The following is a 13,565-nucleotide window of genomic DNA, read 5'->3' as shown; positions in this document are numbered from 1 at the left end:
TTGCAGGACTATTTTACTGGGGTTTCATGCTGTTGAGTCAGGTTTGGGTTTATCCTGGCTGCCTGCAGTGCTGTTTGTAACTCTCTTTTGGGCATCTTCATCACTGGCTTCAGGGAGAAGCTGGGGGTCCTGGCTGGGCTTGCTTCCATCCTCTGAATCCCCATCGATGGCTCAGGCAGCTGAGCAGCCCTTTGGCAGATGTCTGGCTCTCTGCTTCAGGTTAACAAATTAATCTTGGCTCTTGCATTTTTAAAAGGGTCGCTTCAGCACTTTTCCTCCTTTCTTTAGCTTTTAATGAGACACACTTTCCAAGAGATGTAATAATCATTGCCAAAAATGTCAGGTCGTTGTTAGCCTCCTTAAGCTGCTGGAACAACAACAACAACAACAAAAACCAGGAACAGAAAGAGAGAGGTGTTGATGAGGGAAAGCTTCGACTTCACCTCTGAGAGCTGGGGGAGGGCTGGGGGGAGCTGTGCCCTGTCACAGCTCTGCTTTTCTGGCAGGGTGCCCTGAAAGATAACGCAGGGAAGGCTGGGAGTTTTTTTTTTTTTAATTACTATTTTTACTTAGTATTTGTTGGTGGGTGGTTTTTTTTTGTTTGTTTTTGTTTTTTTTAATTTCTTTATTGGAGAAGGAATATCTCGTCTCAGTGTTGACAGCAAAGCTCAGAGCTTTGCTGTTGAGAAGCATCCTGGAATCGCTGGAAACCAACTGGGAAACTGGATGGTGGCAGTGACGTGAGGGGAAATCTCAGGGAAATCTCAGGGAAGGCAGTGGGAGCACTGGGGGGGGCCAGGCTGGTGGCAGGGGCTCAGCTGTGGGGCTGGAGCTGGCAGCTCCACTTGCTGCTGGCTTCTCTGGGATCCGAGGGGAAATGGTTTTCTTCCCCAGTGGGAATATCCTTCTTCCTCATTATTGATTTGGGAGCAGAACTGTCTTCTTAGCTGTGCTTCTGTGGTGAGGACTCGGAGCAGGCACCCTTGCCTGGATTGCCTGGAGAGTGTGGATGTGGCCTGAGCAGAAGGAAATCTCCATCCCCTGGTGATCCCTGGGGAGCTTAGTCTGGGCAGTGGGGACATGGCACTGAGCACTGTGGGGTGCCTGGCCCAGACATCAGTTCACTGCTGCCTGCTAGAAACATGAGCTCTGTGCCTCAGTTTCCCTGTCCCCCTGCCCAGGCCAGCACTGGGCTCCCTTGGTGGGGCTGGAGAGGCTCCTGGGACCTGTCCCAAACCCCTCTGGAACCCCCCAGGTCTCTTCCTGCAGGGACCAGCTCTGCCCAGGCTTTTAGAGTACCATTTAAAATTCAAATGAGCTGCACCACTAAACAAGCCTCTGTAATTCACAAAATGCAGCCTGGCTATGGATTGGGGTGACAGCTCAGTCTGAGCTGCAAAAGCAGCTCTTGGTCATCTCCGTTGCCTTCCCAGGTATGATCCTTGTGTCCTCCAGCAAACCATCACAGCCTGACCCCCCCAAACAAGCTGGGATCCAAATCCTTGTGCCAGGGGTATTGCTCTGTCCATGGAAACCCGATGTCATGGTTTCAACCTTTCTGGCCACCTGTAGGGGCTGTGTCAGGTCCCTTTCCTGACCTCCAGCTTCACCCACTGGCACAGGAGAATCCAAGAAGGATGAACAATTTCCATCTTACTCAAAAACTGAGTTCAAGGTTTTTGAACTCAGCAGCTCTGGTCTGCTGGCCATGCTGGCATGTCAGAGCAGGAGCAAATTCTGAGTGGAGATCCCCATTTGGGGGGTGGTCAGTCCTGGGGTGGGCAGAGGGTGCTGAACAGAGCCTGGCTGTGGGAGGGATGTCACTGGAGTAGGTTCAGTCTATGGGCAAATAAGTAATGTGGATTTTCTGACCTGAGCCCATCTTGGAGCTTTTCTATTTTCCTTGGCTGTGCCTTTGCCTGATTTGCTCAGCTGTGTTTGGGGTGGCTTCTGTCAAAATGGAGCTCCAAGGTCTCCAAGTTTCCACATTTTTCCCCCCATAGCATCTTTTAATTGCAAGTTCATTACTGCTGCTGCCCTTCAGTGGGACAGGCTGTGACTTGTATCTCACCCAGGGGACTGGGAGACCTTCCTGGTGGGATGGACCAAGGGGGCTCCTGTATTCCCAGACCACCCAGGGAGGTCTGGGCACCCACCAGTTCAAGTAGAAGCCACAGGACTGCAGGGATGTTTGGGGAAGAGCCCTGTTTTGGTCTCCATGAATGGTAGTGGTGGGTTTCTTGTTTGGTTTTTTTTTGTTTGGTTGGTTGGTTGGTTGGTTGGTTGATTTTTTTGTTTGCGTTTTTTTTTTGTTTGTTTTGTTTTGTTTTGTGGTTTTTGTTTGTTCGTTTTTGTTTGGTTTTTTTTGTGGTTTTTTTGTTGGTTTTTGTTGTTGTTGTTGTTTTTGGTGCGTTTTTTTGTTGGTTTTTTTTTTTTTTTAGGGATTGCTTTTGCTCTCAGTGTTTCTTCCATTTTGTTAGATAGCGTCAGGAAAAATAATGTGTCGCTGATAATCTCAGCCAAGCGTGGGAGACAGCCCTTGGCGAGGTCTGGCTGGTCCGGTGTCAGCTTCTTGAAGGGGTTAAGGGTTGGCTCCTAACCCTGTGTTCACGTGGTGCCGTGTGTCCGACAGCGGCACAGCCCTGGTGATCCGGTGATCCGACGCTTTCCCGGCGCCTGCCGGGGTGAGAGCCGGGCTGTGCGGGTGCTGGAGCCCCCGGTTCAGCTGCAGTGCCAGTGCAGCCTTCTTCTGTCAGAGCTGGAAACCAACCCCTGCCTCCAGCACCACAGCATCTGGAGCTGGAGTCAGTGGGAGAGTTACTGGGAGAGTGGGGATGGAGCCGGGGCTGTGGCTCTGCAGCAGCTCCATCCCACCACAGCCATACACAGCTCTCGTCCCAAACCATCCAGGCCTTGCATTCAAGCCTTTGTGCTATTTGACATTCTCAGCAGTTTGAGTCAGCTCCTGTGGTGAGGAGAAACCCGTGCCAGGGCACACAATGCCACTGGGATGCCCATCCCACCACCTGAGCGGGGTGCAGGGGGCTGTGCCAGGGTGGGGGATCCCGGGGATGCGCCAGGCACAGCCACGCTCTGGCTTTGCAAGGCTGGTTGTGCCTCTGTTTGGGGATGCAGGAGGTGTTCCTAAGTGCTGGTAGTCACCCGATAGCCACCCAGGGTGTCCGGCAGGCGCTCGCCTTCCCAGCGCCGCCCACCCGGCTCCTGCTGCTCCCTAAATTAAATATGTGCTGCCTCTTGAAAGCACATGTGAGTGGCACGGCGGAGATAAGCTGAACGGGAGAGGTTCAGGGGATTATGCACTGATTAAGTTATTACCAACGTGAAATGAGCCGCTCTGAGATGAAACAGGAGCTTTATTTTCTGTTCCCTGGCTCCAGGCTCAGGCTGCCTGTCACTAGATGGCAAAATCAAACTGGGAGCCAGGGGCTCCTGTGCATCCCCAGTGCTTTCAATGCAGCAGCAGGTCAGTGCTGTACAAACCCATAGGACCCAGAGTGTGAAATAGGGCTGGGAATTGGGGGCCTGCCCTGCTGGGGGGGGGGTTTGCTGAGATGCAGCATTGGAGACAGAGCTATTTCCAGTGCTAGACCACCCACCCCACAGCAGATTTGGGTAGGAAATAAATTCTTCTCTGTAACAGGAAAATCCGGTGCTGCTGTGAGGATGTGTTGGGGGATGACCACCTATTTGCTCAGCTTCCCATGTTTTTCCTTAAGCATCCCCTGCAGGCTGCTGTCAAAGGCAGGATGCTGGGCTAGGTGGGTCTTGGAGAGTGAAAAGTAGAAGTAAAAAATTAAGGGCTGTTTGGTTAGCGCTTGGGAATAAAGTTACTTTCTCATAACCCCTCGGGACAGGCTGGGTAATTCAGGAGTTCATACCCCGAGAGGCAGGTGAGGAGGCTGGATCTGGGGCTGGTATAACTGCTGGCTCTCAGGAGCTGGAGCAGCCCAGCTGGATTTGGCCACAGACAGGGATTCACCCTGCTTGGGCAGGATGATGGACTATGGATCTGTTGGCAGAGCTGGGGAGGGATACTGGGGACAGCAGAGCACTGGTGCGGTTCGTACACCACCGAGCCCACCTGTGGGGCTGGGGAGCACAAGACCACGGGCAGCTCTGGGGCTGAAGCCATTGGGGAGGGGGATTTTCTGGGTGGGACACAGCAGAGCCCAGTTGTGACTGTGCCTCACTTGCTCTTTGTGTGCCTGCAGTGATGGGCGCGCTGGAGTCCCGGGGGGTGCTGCGGAGGATGAGCGACATGCTGGAGATGCTGATGAAGAGGATGGACATCCTGGCCAGGCTGGAGAACAGCACTGACTTCCACAAAGGGGATGAAGCACGATTCCCTCTGGACAGGTCAGTTGGCTGATGCCCTGTGCAGACCCTGTGGAGCAAAACACCCCAGTGTGCTGAGCTGTTGTGTGGGGAGGGTGGAGCCCGCCAGGACAAGGGGCTTGGACAGATCTTGTGTAGTCTTGTTGTTTGCCTCTTCTGGAACCCTTTTCCTTTGGAATTTCTGAATTTACTGTGAATTTTTTTGAGGTTTCTTGAAGCATCTGTCCTGACTGCTGGTGTTGCAGTGTGGGAGGGTACTGTGCTGTGTTGTGGTGGAGCTGAAGGTGGGACTCGCTGAGGGCTGGAGCAGCAGCTGGTACATGGGCTGCGTTCCCTCTGTCATTAAATCCAGAGCGAGCTCGGGACACTTTCTTTGTGCCCATACTCCTCAGGCAGCTGTGGAACTGATTGTTACTTGAAATCCAGGGCTGAGATGTTTAGCCTTGGAGTAGAGCCAGGCTTAAAATGTGCAAAAGGGCATATAATGGTGCTCTGGCTCCCCATGATGCACATCTCGGCCGGCAGCTTGAGAGATGCCATCAGACCTTCCCGTCGTGACATGCTGGTTTGCTGAAGAGTCACTTCCCTGCGCTTTGGGAGCCTTTAAACATTTATTGATACTAATTTGAGTGTCATGCTGAGATCTGCAAAGATGGTGACTGGAAGGGTGGTGGAGCAGAAATGAAAAAACTGAGGTGGGACAAACTGCAGTGTGGAAAAGGCGCCAGCGTGGGTTTTGTTCAGGCGGAGTCACGGGTGGCACATGAGAGGTGGATGGCAGGGGTGTGACATGCACTGGTCACTGCTGCCCCCTGTTACGTGCCACCAGTGCAGGAGCTGTGGTGCATCCCGATGGCTCCCAGCTGGCATTCCCACCTCCACCTCCTGCCATCTCCGTGCTCCGCAGTCCGCGGGGCTTCCCGTGCCTCCCTTTCCCCATCACCATCTCCGTTTCTCTCCCTTGCTTTCCTAACGACTCTCTTTTGCGCCTGTAGTGGAAAATAGAGTAAGTGAGCCTGTAATTAGGGGCTGAGCTCTGCCATACTGCCTGCACACCTGAGTTAGAGCTGCACAGGCAGCCGTGGAGCGCCTGGTCTTGCCTTTTATGTAGCGTCATTTCAGCCACCGAAAAAAACATGATTTACCTTGGTAATGGCAGGCGCTGGGGATTTTGTCGTTACGAGTCTGGCTGGTACCCAAGTGTACAAGATCACCAGTAATCCCGGAGAGGAATGGCCAGGGCTATTACAGCCAGCCACTGCGAGGTGCCTGCTCACATTTAATGTTTTTCTTGGCCGATCTTGTGTTAAAAGAAGCAGTAACTTGAGGTGGTGGTAATTTCTGTACATCAGCAGCCAAAAGACAAACTTGAAAGCGTTTCTGTGGACTGGCAGCAGCTGCTGGCAATGGGGATTTGGTGTTTCAGATCTGCCATGTGGCTGGTGACTCCAAGGCTATCACCTGGGGAGACTAGAGAGGGTGGGAGCTTATGGACCCACATCAAAACAGCCTCGAGTTTTGTGTGTGTGCTCAGATGGGCCTGAGCGGTTGAGATTAGCACGTCTTAGTTTTCAGGAATAAAAAATCAGAAATCAGTTTATCACCTTTTGCTCTTTATAAATCACCTTTTGCTTCTTATAAATCAGTTGAATTCAAGTCCCTTCACTTGATCCTGCATCCAAACAGATCTGTCACCTCTCCTTTTTCTCCCGTGGCCTCTGGAGGATCAGGTTCTGGTCATGGGGCAGAGCATCTCCAGGTGAAGCAACAACTGAGGTGGGGTTCCTTGTGGGTGGGTTCTTGCTGTGACAGTCTGTAAAGCACTGGCAGCGTTTGCAAACACTTGTGAAGCCTTTCCCAAGCGCTTCCCTCCTTCCCTGCAGCCCTGGGTTGGTCTGTGCTCGGAGGAGGTGTGTTGGAAGTGTTGCAGCTTTGCTGGGTTTGAGCGGTTCCATCTCTGCTGCTGCTCGTGCTCCCTCATCCTTAGTGTCCTTTCTTAGCTTGTCCCAGTCCCTGCTACCCTTTGCAGAGTACATGAGGCAGCTGAAAGGGTGTAGAGGTGATACACCCTGTCTGCCACCCTGCTCTGAGCAGAGCCTGGCTCCATGCTGACCCTGCTGGATGCTCTCCAGAGCTGAGTGGAGCATCCCAGGGGGAATCAAATAGCATCTCGTGCAAAACCTGGGCCCAGACCCTGTGGAATGGTGATGCTGAGGTCCCTGTTCCTTTGGGGGTAACCTGGAGACCCCCTGTGCTGAGGAGGAATGGGCACCTCCAACCACCCTGGGACTGAGCAGTGCCTCCTGGGCCCAGATCAGCCCCGCGGGGGTGCCCGGGTGCTGTTCCTCATTGGGACCCCGGGATTCCACCCAGGGCTTCTCTCCCTCCCTCCCTCTCTCTGTCTCTTTGATCACCAGTGACCGACTTGAAGCTGTCAGCAGAAGATAATACAATTAAAGGGTGCTAATTTCAAAGGGATTTTAGTCTTCAAAGCGTCTCTGGTTTGTGTGGGGGCCGCCTTGGTGTCCTTCCCGCTCAGCAAAGCCGCCAGCGGGGGCTTTGTGGTTCCACTTGCCCAAAAGTGGATTAATTCTTGTTTTTACAAAGCGCTCTCCTGCTTAGTGCTGGATCTCCAACAAAATCAGAAGGGCTTGGTTTTGCAGAGCCCCGGCTGAGAGGAAGGAGGTGAAGGCTTTGGTGGGCTTTGTGGAGTAGTCTGTGAGTGCTGTACCACTCCAGTGGGGGGCTGGGGTGGCTTTACCCCCTGGAAAGTGCAAGGAGGAATTTAAATATGCAGGGTGGAATTAATGACCTGCCTTGGAAAGCCTGCCAGCTGCCAGGGCAGGCAGCTTCATGTGGCTGAATGTCTCTCCGAGAGTTTCTTTGCTCCGTGGGGACTGTCTGATTGAATACCACACAGGTGCCCGCCAGCCTCTTGAAATGCTTCAGATAAAACTCTTGGAAAACCCAAATGTCCAACATCCTCCTTAGAAGAGCTGCCCCGGGGTTCTGTGGGATGTCACGCTGGGATAAGGACACGGGCTGCACCTGTGAACCCCAGGTGTTGGCTGGATCCCTTCTCCAGCCCTGCCTGTGCTTCCTTCTGCCTGCATCCTGCCTGCACCCTGCCCGTGCTGGGAAGGGAAGCGATGGATTCCCTAACGAGGGTGAGCAGCCTGCCAGTCAGCTGCAGAAAAATCAATACTGCTGTTAATTGAATACAACAGTCGTAAATCATCAGAGGGGAAGGAAATTAGGAGTACTTATGGAAGCCTCCTGGAGAGCTGTTTACTGGGCAAGGGAGATACTAGTTTGCAGTGGAAGTGTTGATCTCTCGATGGAAGGTGCTTGGGAGGGAGGAAGGTGAGCAGGGGGTCTTAAGCGGCTGAGCCAAGCTGGAACCATAACCTGACAGTTTTGGGGCTCAGAGAAGCCCTTTTCCAAGAGTTGGGCTGTGCCTGCCCACCTCATCCCACAAGGTAGAGGGAGAGGCTGAGATCTGCAGCGTTGCCATCCCTGGTCATCTCTCTTCCCCACATAGTGGTTAGCCTGCAAAGGGTGTTATTTGCTAACGACTGATTAATCTTCAAGCTTAATTACTGCCAAGGCTCAGTTAATTTCCACACACTTTAAGTATTTGTTCTTGTAATCATTACATGACTCCATATTCCCCCAGTAATTAAAAGTCTTGCAATATGACACTAAATGGATGATGTTCCTGCATCCTGCCAGCCTGGCTCTATTAATTCCTGAATTGTTGCCATTGGTAAGCTGGCTGGAGTGAAATCACTGCCAAATGCCATGATCCCTACCTACCCAGGTGAGCCTGGAGCGGTCTGAGACCCCTCTGTGCATCTTCTCCCCATTTTTTCAGCACACTGTGGGGCTCAGTGAGGGCATTGGCAGGGGGAGGTGGTGCTACAGGGTGTGAAAGCTGTTTGGAGCAGCCCATGGGGAAAGTAAGACCTGTCCTGTGATGAAAGTCCGGCTTTGCTGGGTGTTTGTTCTGCTGAGCAGAGCTTAGCTACAAGGGCAGCATCAGGGTTGCATCAAGAGACAGGAACTATCCTCCCTGGCACTTGCTTTCCTCACAGGTTCCACAACCTATTTCATCCTGGCAGAGCCTGTGAGTTGTTCTTTCCAACTCCTGAGGGAGACTCCAGCCTGGTTCTGGATGGTTTCAGTGTTAGCTTGGAGGGGGTGGGAACAGCTCAGGGGGTCGCTGAGGGTTTGGGGTACCCATCAGAATCAGGAGAGGACATACGTGGGGAAATTCATGCCTGGGCAGCTGAGATAAATTGCTTTTCTCTCTAAGGCAGAGTGGACAGGTGGCTGTGTGCCATTAGCATGGGAATCAGGGTTCATCCATGTGCTCCCACCTTTCCCGAGGGGCTGTGGCCTCATGGAAAAGCCCCACAGCCAGAGGGTGATGGGCATCACCAGCACAGTGAGGGATTAGATGTCCAGGTCACTCACACCCTTCTTGCTCCCAAGCTTGTGCCTCCAAGAGCACTTCCAGCTCGATTTGCTGATCCTAATTCTGTGATAGGCTTTGCTTGTTGTGCCTTTCCATGCCAAAGCATTGACACATCAGGGGCTGCTTTATCACAGGGCTTGCAAATGAGGCTTCTTGATGCATTAACACCTGGAGGCAAAGAGCAGTTGGTTGTGGTGTCTCAGGTGGCTTGTACAGGGACAGCCCTGGGCCCCAGTCCCATCAGGACAGTGCTGAGGGACTGGTGATGTGGGGTGGGGAGGAGTGTGGCACCAATGTGCCTTTTCCCAGGCTGTGTGTGCTTTACCCTACAAGGAAAACCAGATCCCGTTAACCCTCCACCAGGTGCCCCTGATTTCAGAGCAGCTGGGAGCAAGCAGCCCTCTCCAGAGGGAAGGGCTTGGGGGTGTCCCAGCTAGGGGGGCATGGACATGATGGAGAGGGGTGTCTGGGGAGGCTGCAGTGCCGACAGTGGAAACACAGCCTGCCAAAATAACCCTGCTAAAATTAAACAGAGCGTGACCATGAAGCAGCTGGCGAAGGAGATGTGAGGCTGAGGGCTGGGTCTTGCCCAGGGGATCTCCTGCCCCAGGGATAGTGATCAGAACTGGTGGGTTTGGTCTAACTTTCGGGCAGGTCCCTTTTAGTCAAGGCTGTGAGGCTGGCAATGCCTTCCCAGCTCACTGGAGGTGGTTTCTCACAGCCTGCATCAGGCTACTCAAGCCTGTAGATAAATACGTCTGATTTATGCCCCAACAAAGTGACAATCCCGTAACCCTCCTTTTCATGATCCCTTGTATTCCCATCAATAAACCTACTGCTGTCCAGGCATGTGGCTCAGTTTGGTTCTGCTCTGAGAGTCAGGAGGAAAATGAAGATTTGGGCTTGTGGCTTCAGCTTCGTGTTCTGCTTGGGAAGGATCTGTGATCACTTTGTGACATTCATAAAATATTTTAGCTAATTATGTTGGTTATACTTTGCTGGCAATTTCTCCCTGTGTTGGTGAGCTACAGGGTTTGCTTGGAAAGTTGGTTTTCATCTTTTTTTTCATGGAATTTATTGCCAGCTGACTAAAATGTCAGTGTCCTCCCCTGGGGTGTGCAGCTGTGGGCTTTGGGTTAGCTCTGGTCTGGTTCTCTATGGAAGTATTTGTGTGAGAAACATCACCCACCACAATCAACTGAAATGAAAATAAATGGAAGTACTTCAGTGAGTTAAACACTCTGGTATTTATTAAGTGATTTATTATGGAACTTGGTGTTGGAGCAGTTCAGGCAGGGCTCTGCCTATGCATCATCTGGTATTTGCTTTAAATAAGTTTCCAAGGAACGCTCCCATCCCAAATCACGTTCTCTGGGATATTTTCCCTGTGAGCACAAACATGGCCAGAGTGAACTCAGGTCCTTTTTCAGGAGTTTGTAGAGGGGAAATTGAACTGTTTAACTCAACCTTGAGCTGGAAAACATTGCATTATACAGAGACCCCAGAAATTACACTGGAAGCAAACTCTGTTCTCTGACTTTTTACAGATATTTTAATTTCACTTTTAATTTTTCATCCAGTTGACTGGCTGGAGCTGCCTGTGAAGACTAAACCCAGTTCTCAGTGATACAGATATGTGGCTCTTGGGGAGGTTGCAAAGCCAGGGGCTGCATCCCTGTCCTCGTTTGATGTCAGGAAAGGCACCAAGGATCTGAGCAACCTGGCAGAGCCCACTCCAGTGATGGGGAAAGCAGTGAGTCCTGTCCCTCAGCCCCACCACTTTTCTTCCCCTAACGTTACTATAAATTTCTACCAGGCTGATGGCAACCATGGCTTTGGGCTTTTGCTCTGCTCCCTGGGGGTCTGAGCCTTTCCCAAACGGAGCAGGGAAAGCAGGTGCTGCCCTCCCCACATGGACCACCAGCTCAAACCAAGGCAGGGTTGTTTATCCAAGCTTAGGGAAATAGCTCCAGGACTGGAGTGATGAGGATTAAAACCAGGAGTACGAGTCCAAAAGACACAGACCACACAGCAGAGCCTCCTGAGCAGGGCACCTGCCCAGCCACTGCTGCCTCTCTCACCACACCCTTCCTTGGGTCATTGGTGTCAGGGGACTGTGACCCAGATTTTCAGGCATCAGCCACCCAGTAACCTCCCGTGTCTGTGTCCTGCTCTCTCCAACATGGGCAGCCCTGGCCCCTGGGCTTTAGGATGCAAACTACCTTAGAGAAGATGTGGAGATGTACACAAGGGCATGGATCTGCCCAAAAAGTTTTGCTTCCTGCATTGATGAGATTTACTTGGATTCTTTTAGTTCAGGGGAACAAAGCTCCTAATTTCTCCGTCTTCTCGGAGATTTAAATCACTTCTTCTAGTTATCCAGCACTTGTGTGAGGGCCTTTTCCCACTTCCCTGTGACCTTTCCTTGGCTTGTCCTCCACAGGCTGTTGGATGAGTCTGAGCTCATCCCATCTGGATGGATGAATGGATGGGCAGAGGAGCCTGAGCCCTCAGGGCTGGAGATGCCCTTGGGGTTCATTTCTCTGGGAGGTATCCCAGCTATTTTAACAAGCAATGCCTCAAAAGCTAAAGGAGCCAGGAAGATGGGAAAGGCCCTTTTTCCACAGCTGGGAGGGGTTTTCCATCAGAACTGCCTCTGGGATTTCAGCTCCCTGTCCTGGACAGTGGGGTTGGATATTAGTGGGTGATTTCTGTCCTCAGAGCCAGGGAAGCAGTGAGAGCTCAGCACCGGCCCTGGGCACCCTCCCCTGCCACTTTCTGCTCTGCTTTGGGTCTCTGGGCAAAAAACCTTAACACATTTAGGGAGGCAAATGGCAGTTCAGGCCTTGTAATGAGCGAGTTGAAATCCTTTGGTAAACTGCTCTGTGTGAATGTTGAATTTGTCGACGTATTATCTTCAGAACATCTGCTTTTCTCCATCTGTATTGGTCTTCCCAAAGCCATGTTTTTCACCAGTTAATAGCAAGAAATATCGGATGAGCAAGCAAATATGTTTAGGGCTTGTATTATGAAGACAACACACAAATAGAAAGAGATTCATCTTTTCATAATGCCACTTTTATAAAAGGCAATAAAAATACAGTGGCTTGTAAGGGGATAAACAGGCTCAATCTGAGCTGGTGCTGTGGGGTTGGGGACAAGAGACAAAGTGAAGGCAACCAAATTAATGCATAAAAAAGTGGAGGAAAACTCAACCTCTGGCTATATTATATGGCAAATGATCTGCCAGTGGGGAAAGATACATCTTAATAGCAGTTTTTGAAACGAGATGAATACTGTATACAGAGCATTATAAGGCGCAGCGTGATCTGAATCTTAATCAACATGGGGAAATATAAATCTGAAAATAATAAAGATGAAATCAATATTGATGGTTAGGAGTAAAAATACTGTATTTGCTGTGGTAAACGGTTTTAAGGTCCCAGGTTAAAAATTGTTCTAGAAAAGCCGTGGTAATTTAGTGTAGTTTCAGCAGCTGGCACAGCGCCAGTGCGTTTCGGTGGCATTCAAAGTGTCGCTGTGGAAAAATTTAAAGAGCAGGAGGGGGGGAAAAAGGCAAAAAAATCTACTCCCTGGGCAGCGGTGGTGCTGGAAGTGAGGAGTTCTTTCCGCTGGCCATTGTTGGATGGAACCACCTGCTGGGATATTCCCCCTCTGCTTAGCTCTGACTGAGCAGAATAAACCACTTTTCTTGTCCTTCCCAGTGTCTCCAGTTACTAAGAACAAGGCATCAGATTCCTACGAGGCACAGGAAAACCTTTTTACGTTTGAGATTTTGCTTTAAATGTCTCATTTCCTTGTCCTTGTGACAGATCCCTGTGCTCCTGGGTGATGTAACTTATGCTTAACCTGCTTGTCACCTCCTTACTACGTTACACGAAATTTGTTGCTCGAGTGATGGCCTTGTTACCCAGCAGGTACAAACACGAGGCCTGTCAGTGCTCCTGACGTGAGAGCTCTTCACCCCAACCATGAAATCCCTCGCTCAAAGTCACAGGGGTTTGGAGAAAGCAAGTTTGGCAAGTAAGGGTGATGAGCGTGCAAGTGCTGAGAGATTTTGAAGGGATATTTTCTACCTTCTGCATTTTTCCATCTTCTTTAGTTACATGCCAGGAGCAATGGTGGACTTTTTTAGAGTCACTGTGCAGTAACCCTCTGTGTTTTTTGGGGAAAGCCCTGCAGAGCCCATGCAAAGCAACTGTCTTGTTTGGGAGAACTGGAGGTGCCAACTGTGATGCTCAGACATACATTTTACATCTAAGGGCTCTGAGGTGAAATCTTTGTGTTTGGGCAGCAGCTGTAGCTTTACAAGAGCTGGGCAAGCTGTCATAGCTGCTGGGCCAGATCCATCACCCGATGGAAACCAGCACCAGAGCTGTCTGGCTGTGAGGCTGAGCCTGGAAGGAAGCCTTTTATTTAGGATAATGATCCTGATTTTTGTTTGAGCGTGTTTGTGGGTGCTGGAGGTCATCAGAGAGGAGGTAAGGACCGAGGTTGCTGTTGACTTTTGAGATTCACCTAATTACTTGGGTGTTGGGGAGCAGGTTTGGACACAAGTTAGAATTGGGATAGCTTCTGGGAAGAGGCAGAAGCTGGATTGTGGGCTAATCTGGGTGCTCTGAAGTGTGGGAGCAGTGCTGCTGTGCCTGTGGTCATGCCCTCTTGTTACCGTGAGTGTTGGAGAAACCTGGGGAGCATCTTCTTCACGAGG

At 51.1% G+C, this 13,565-nt stretch overlaps 1 protein-coding gene across 2 annotated transcripts in view; it reads left to right on the top strand.

The window, feature by feature from the left end:
• The window catches only part of MGAT5B (alpha-1,6-mannosylglycoprotein 6-beta-N-acetylglucosaminyltransferase B), a 64,736-nt gene that overhangs the window by 19,577 nt on the left and 31,594 nt on the right, over positions 1-13,565 (top strand). For both annotated transcript variants that reach the window (XM_032706813.1, XM_032706812.1), the window contains exon 3: positions 4,233-4,377. In XM_032706813.1, coding sequence (XP_032562704.1) covers positions 4,233-4,377 — 145 coding nt within the window. The remainder of the gene's footprint in view (positions 1-4,232; positions 4,378-13,565) is intronic.

The sequence above is a fragment of the Chiroxiphia lanceolata genome, chromosome 19, assembly GCF_009829145.1.
Source record: "Chiroxiphia lanceolata isolate bChiLan1 chromosome 19, bChiLan1.pri, whole genome shotgun sequence".
Lineage (NCBI taxonomy): Eukaryota > Metazoa > Chordata > Aves > Passeriformes > Pipridae > Chiroxiphia > Chiroxiphia lanceolata.
The sequence above is the reverse complement of the archived record's forward strand: the minus strand, read 5'-3'. Positions and strand labels throughout refer to the sequence as shown.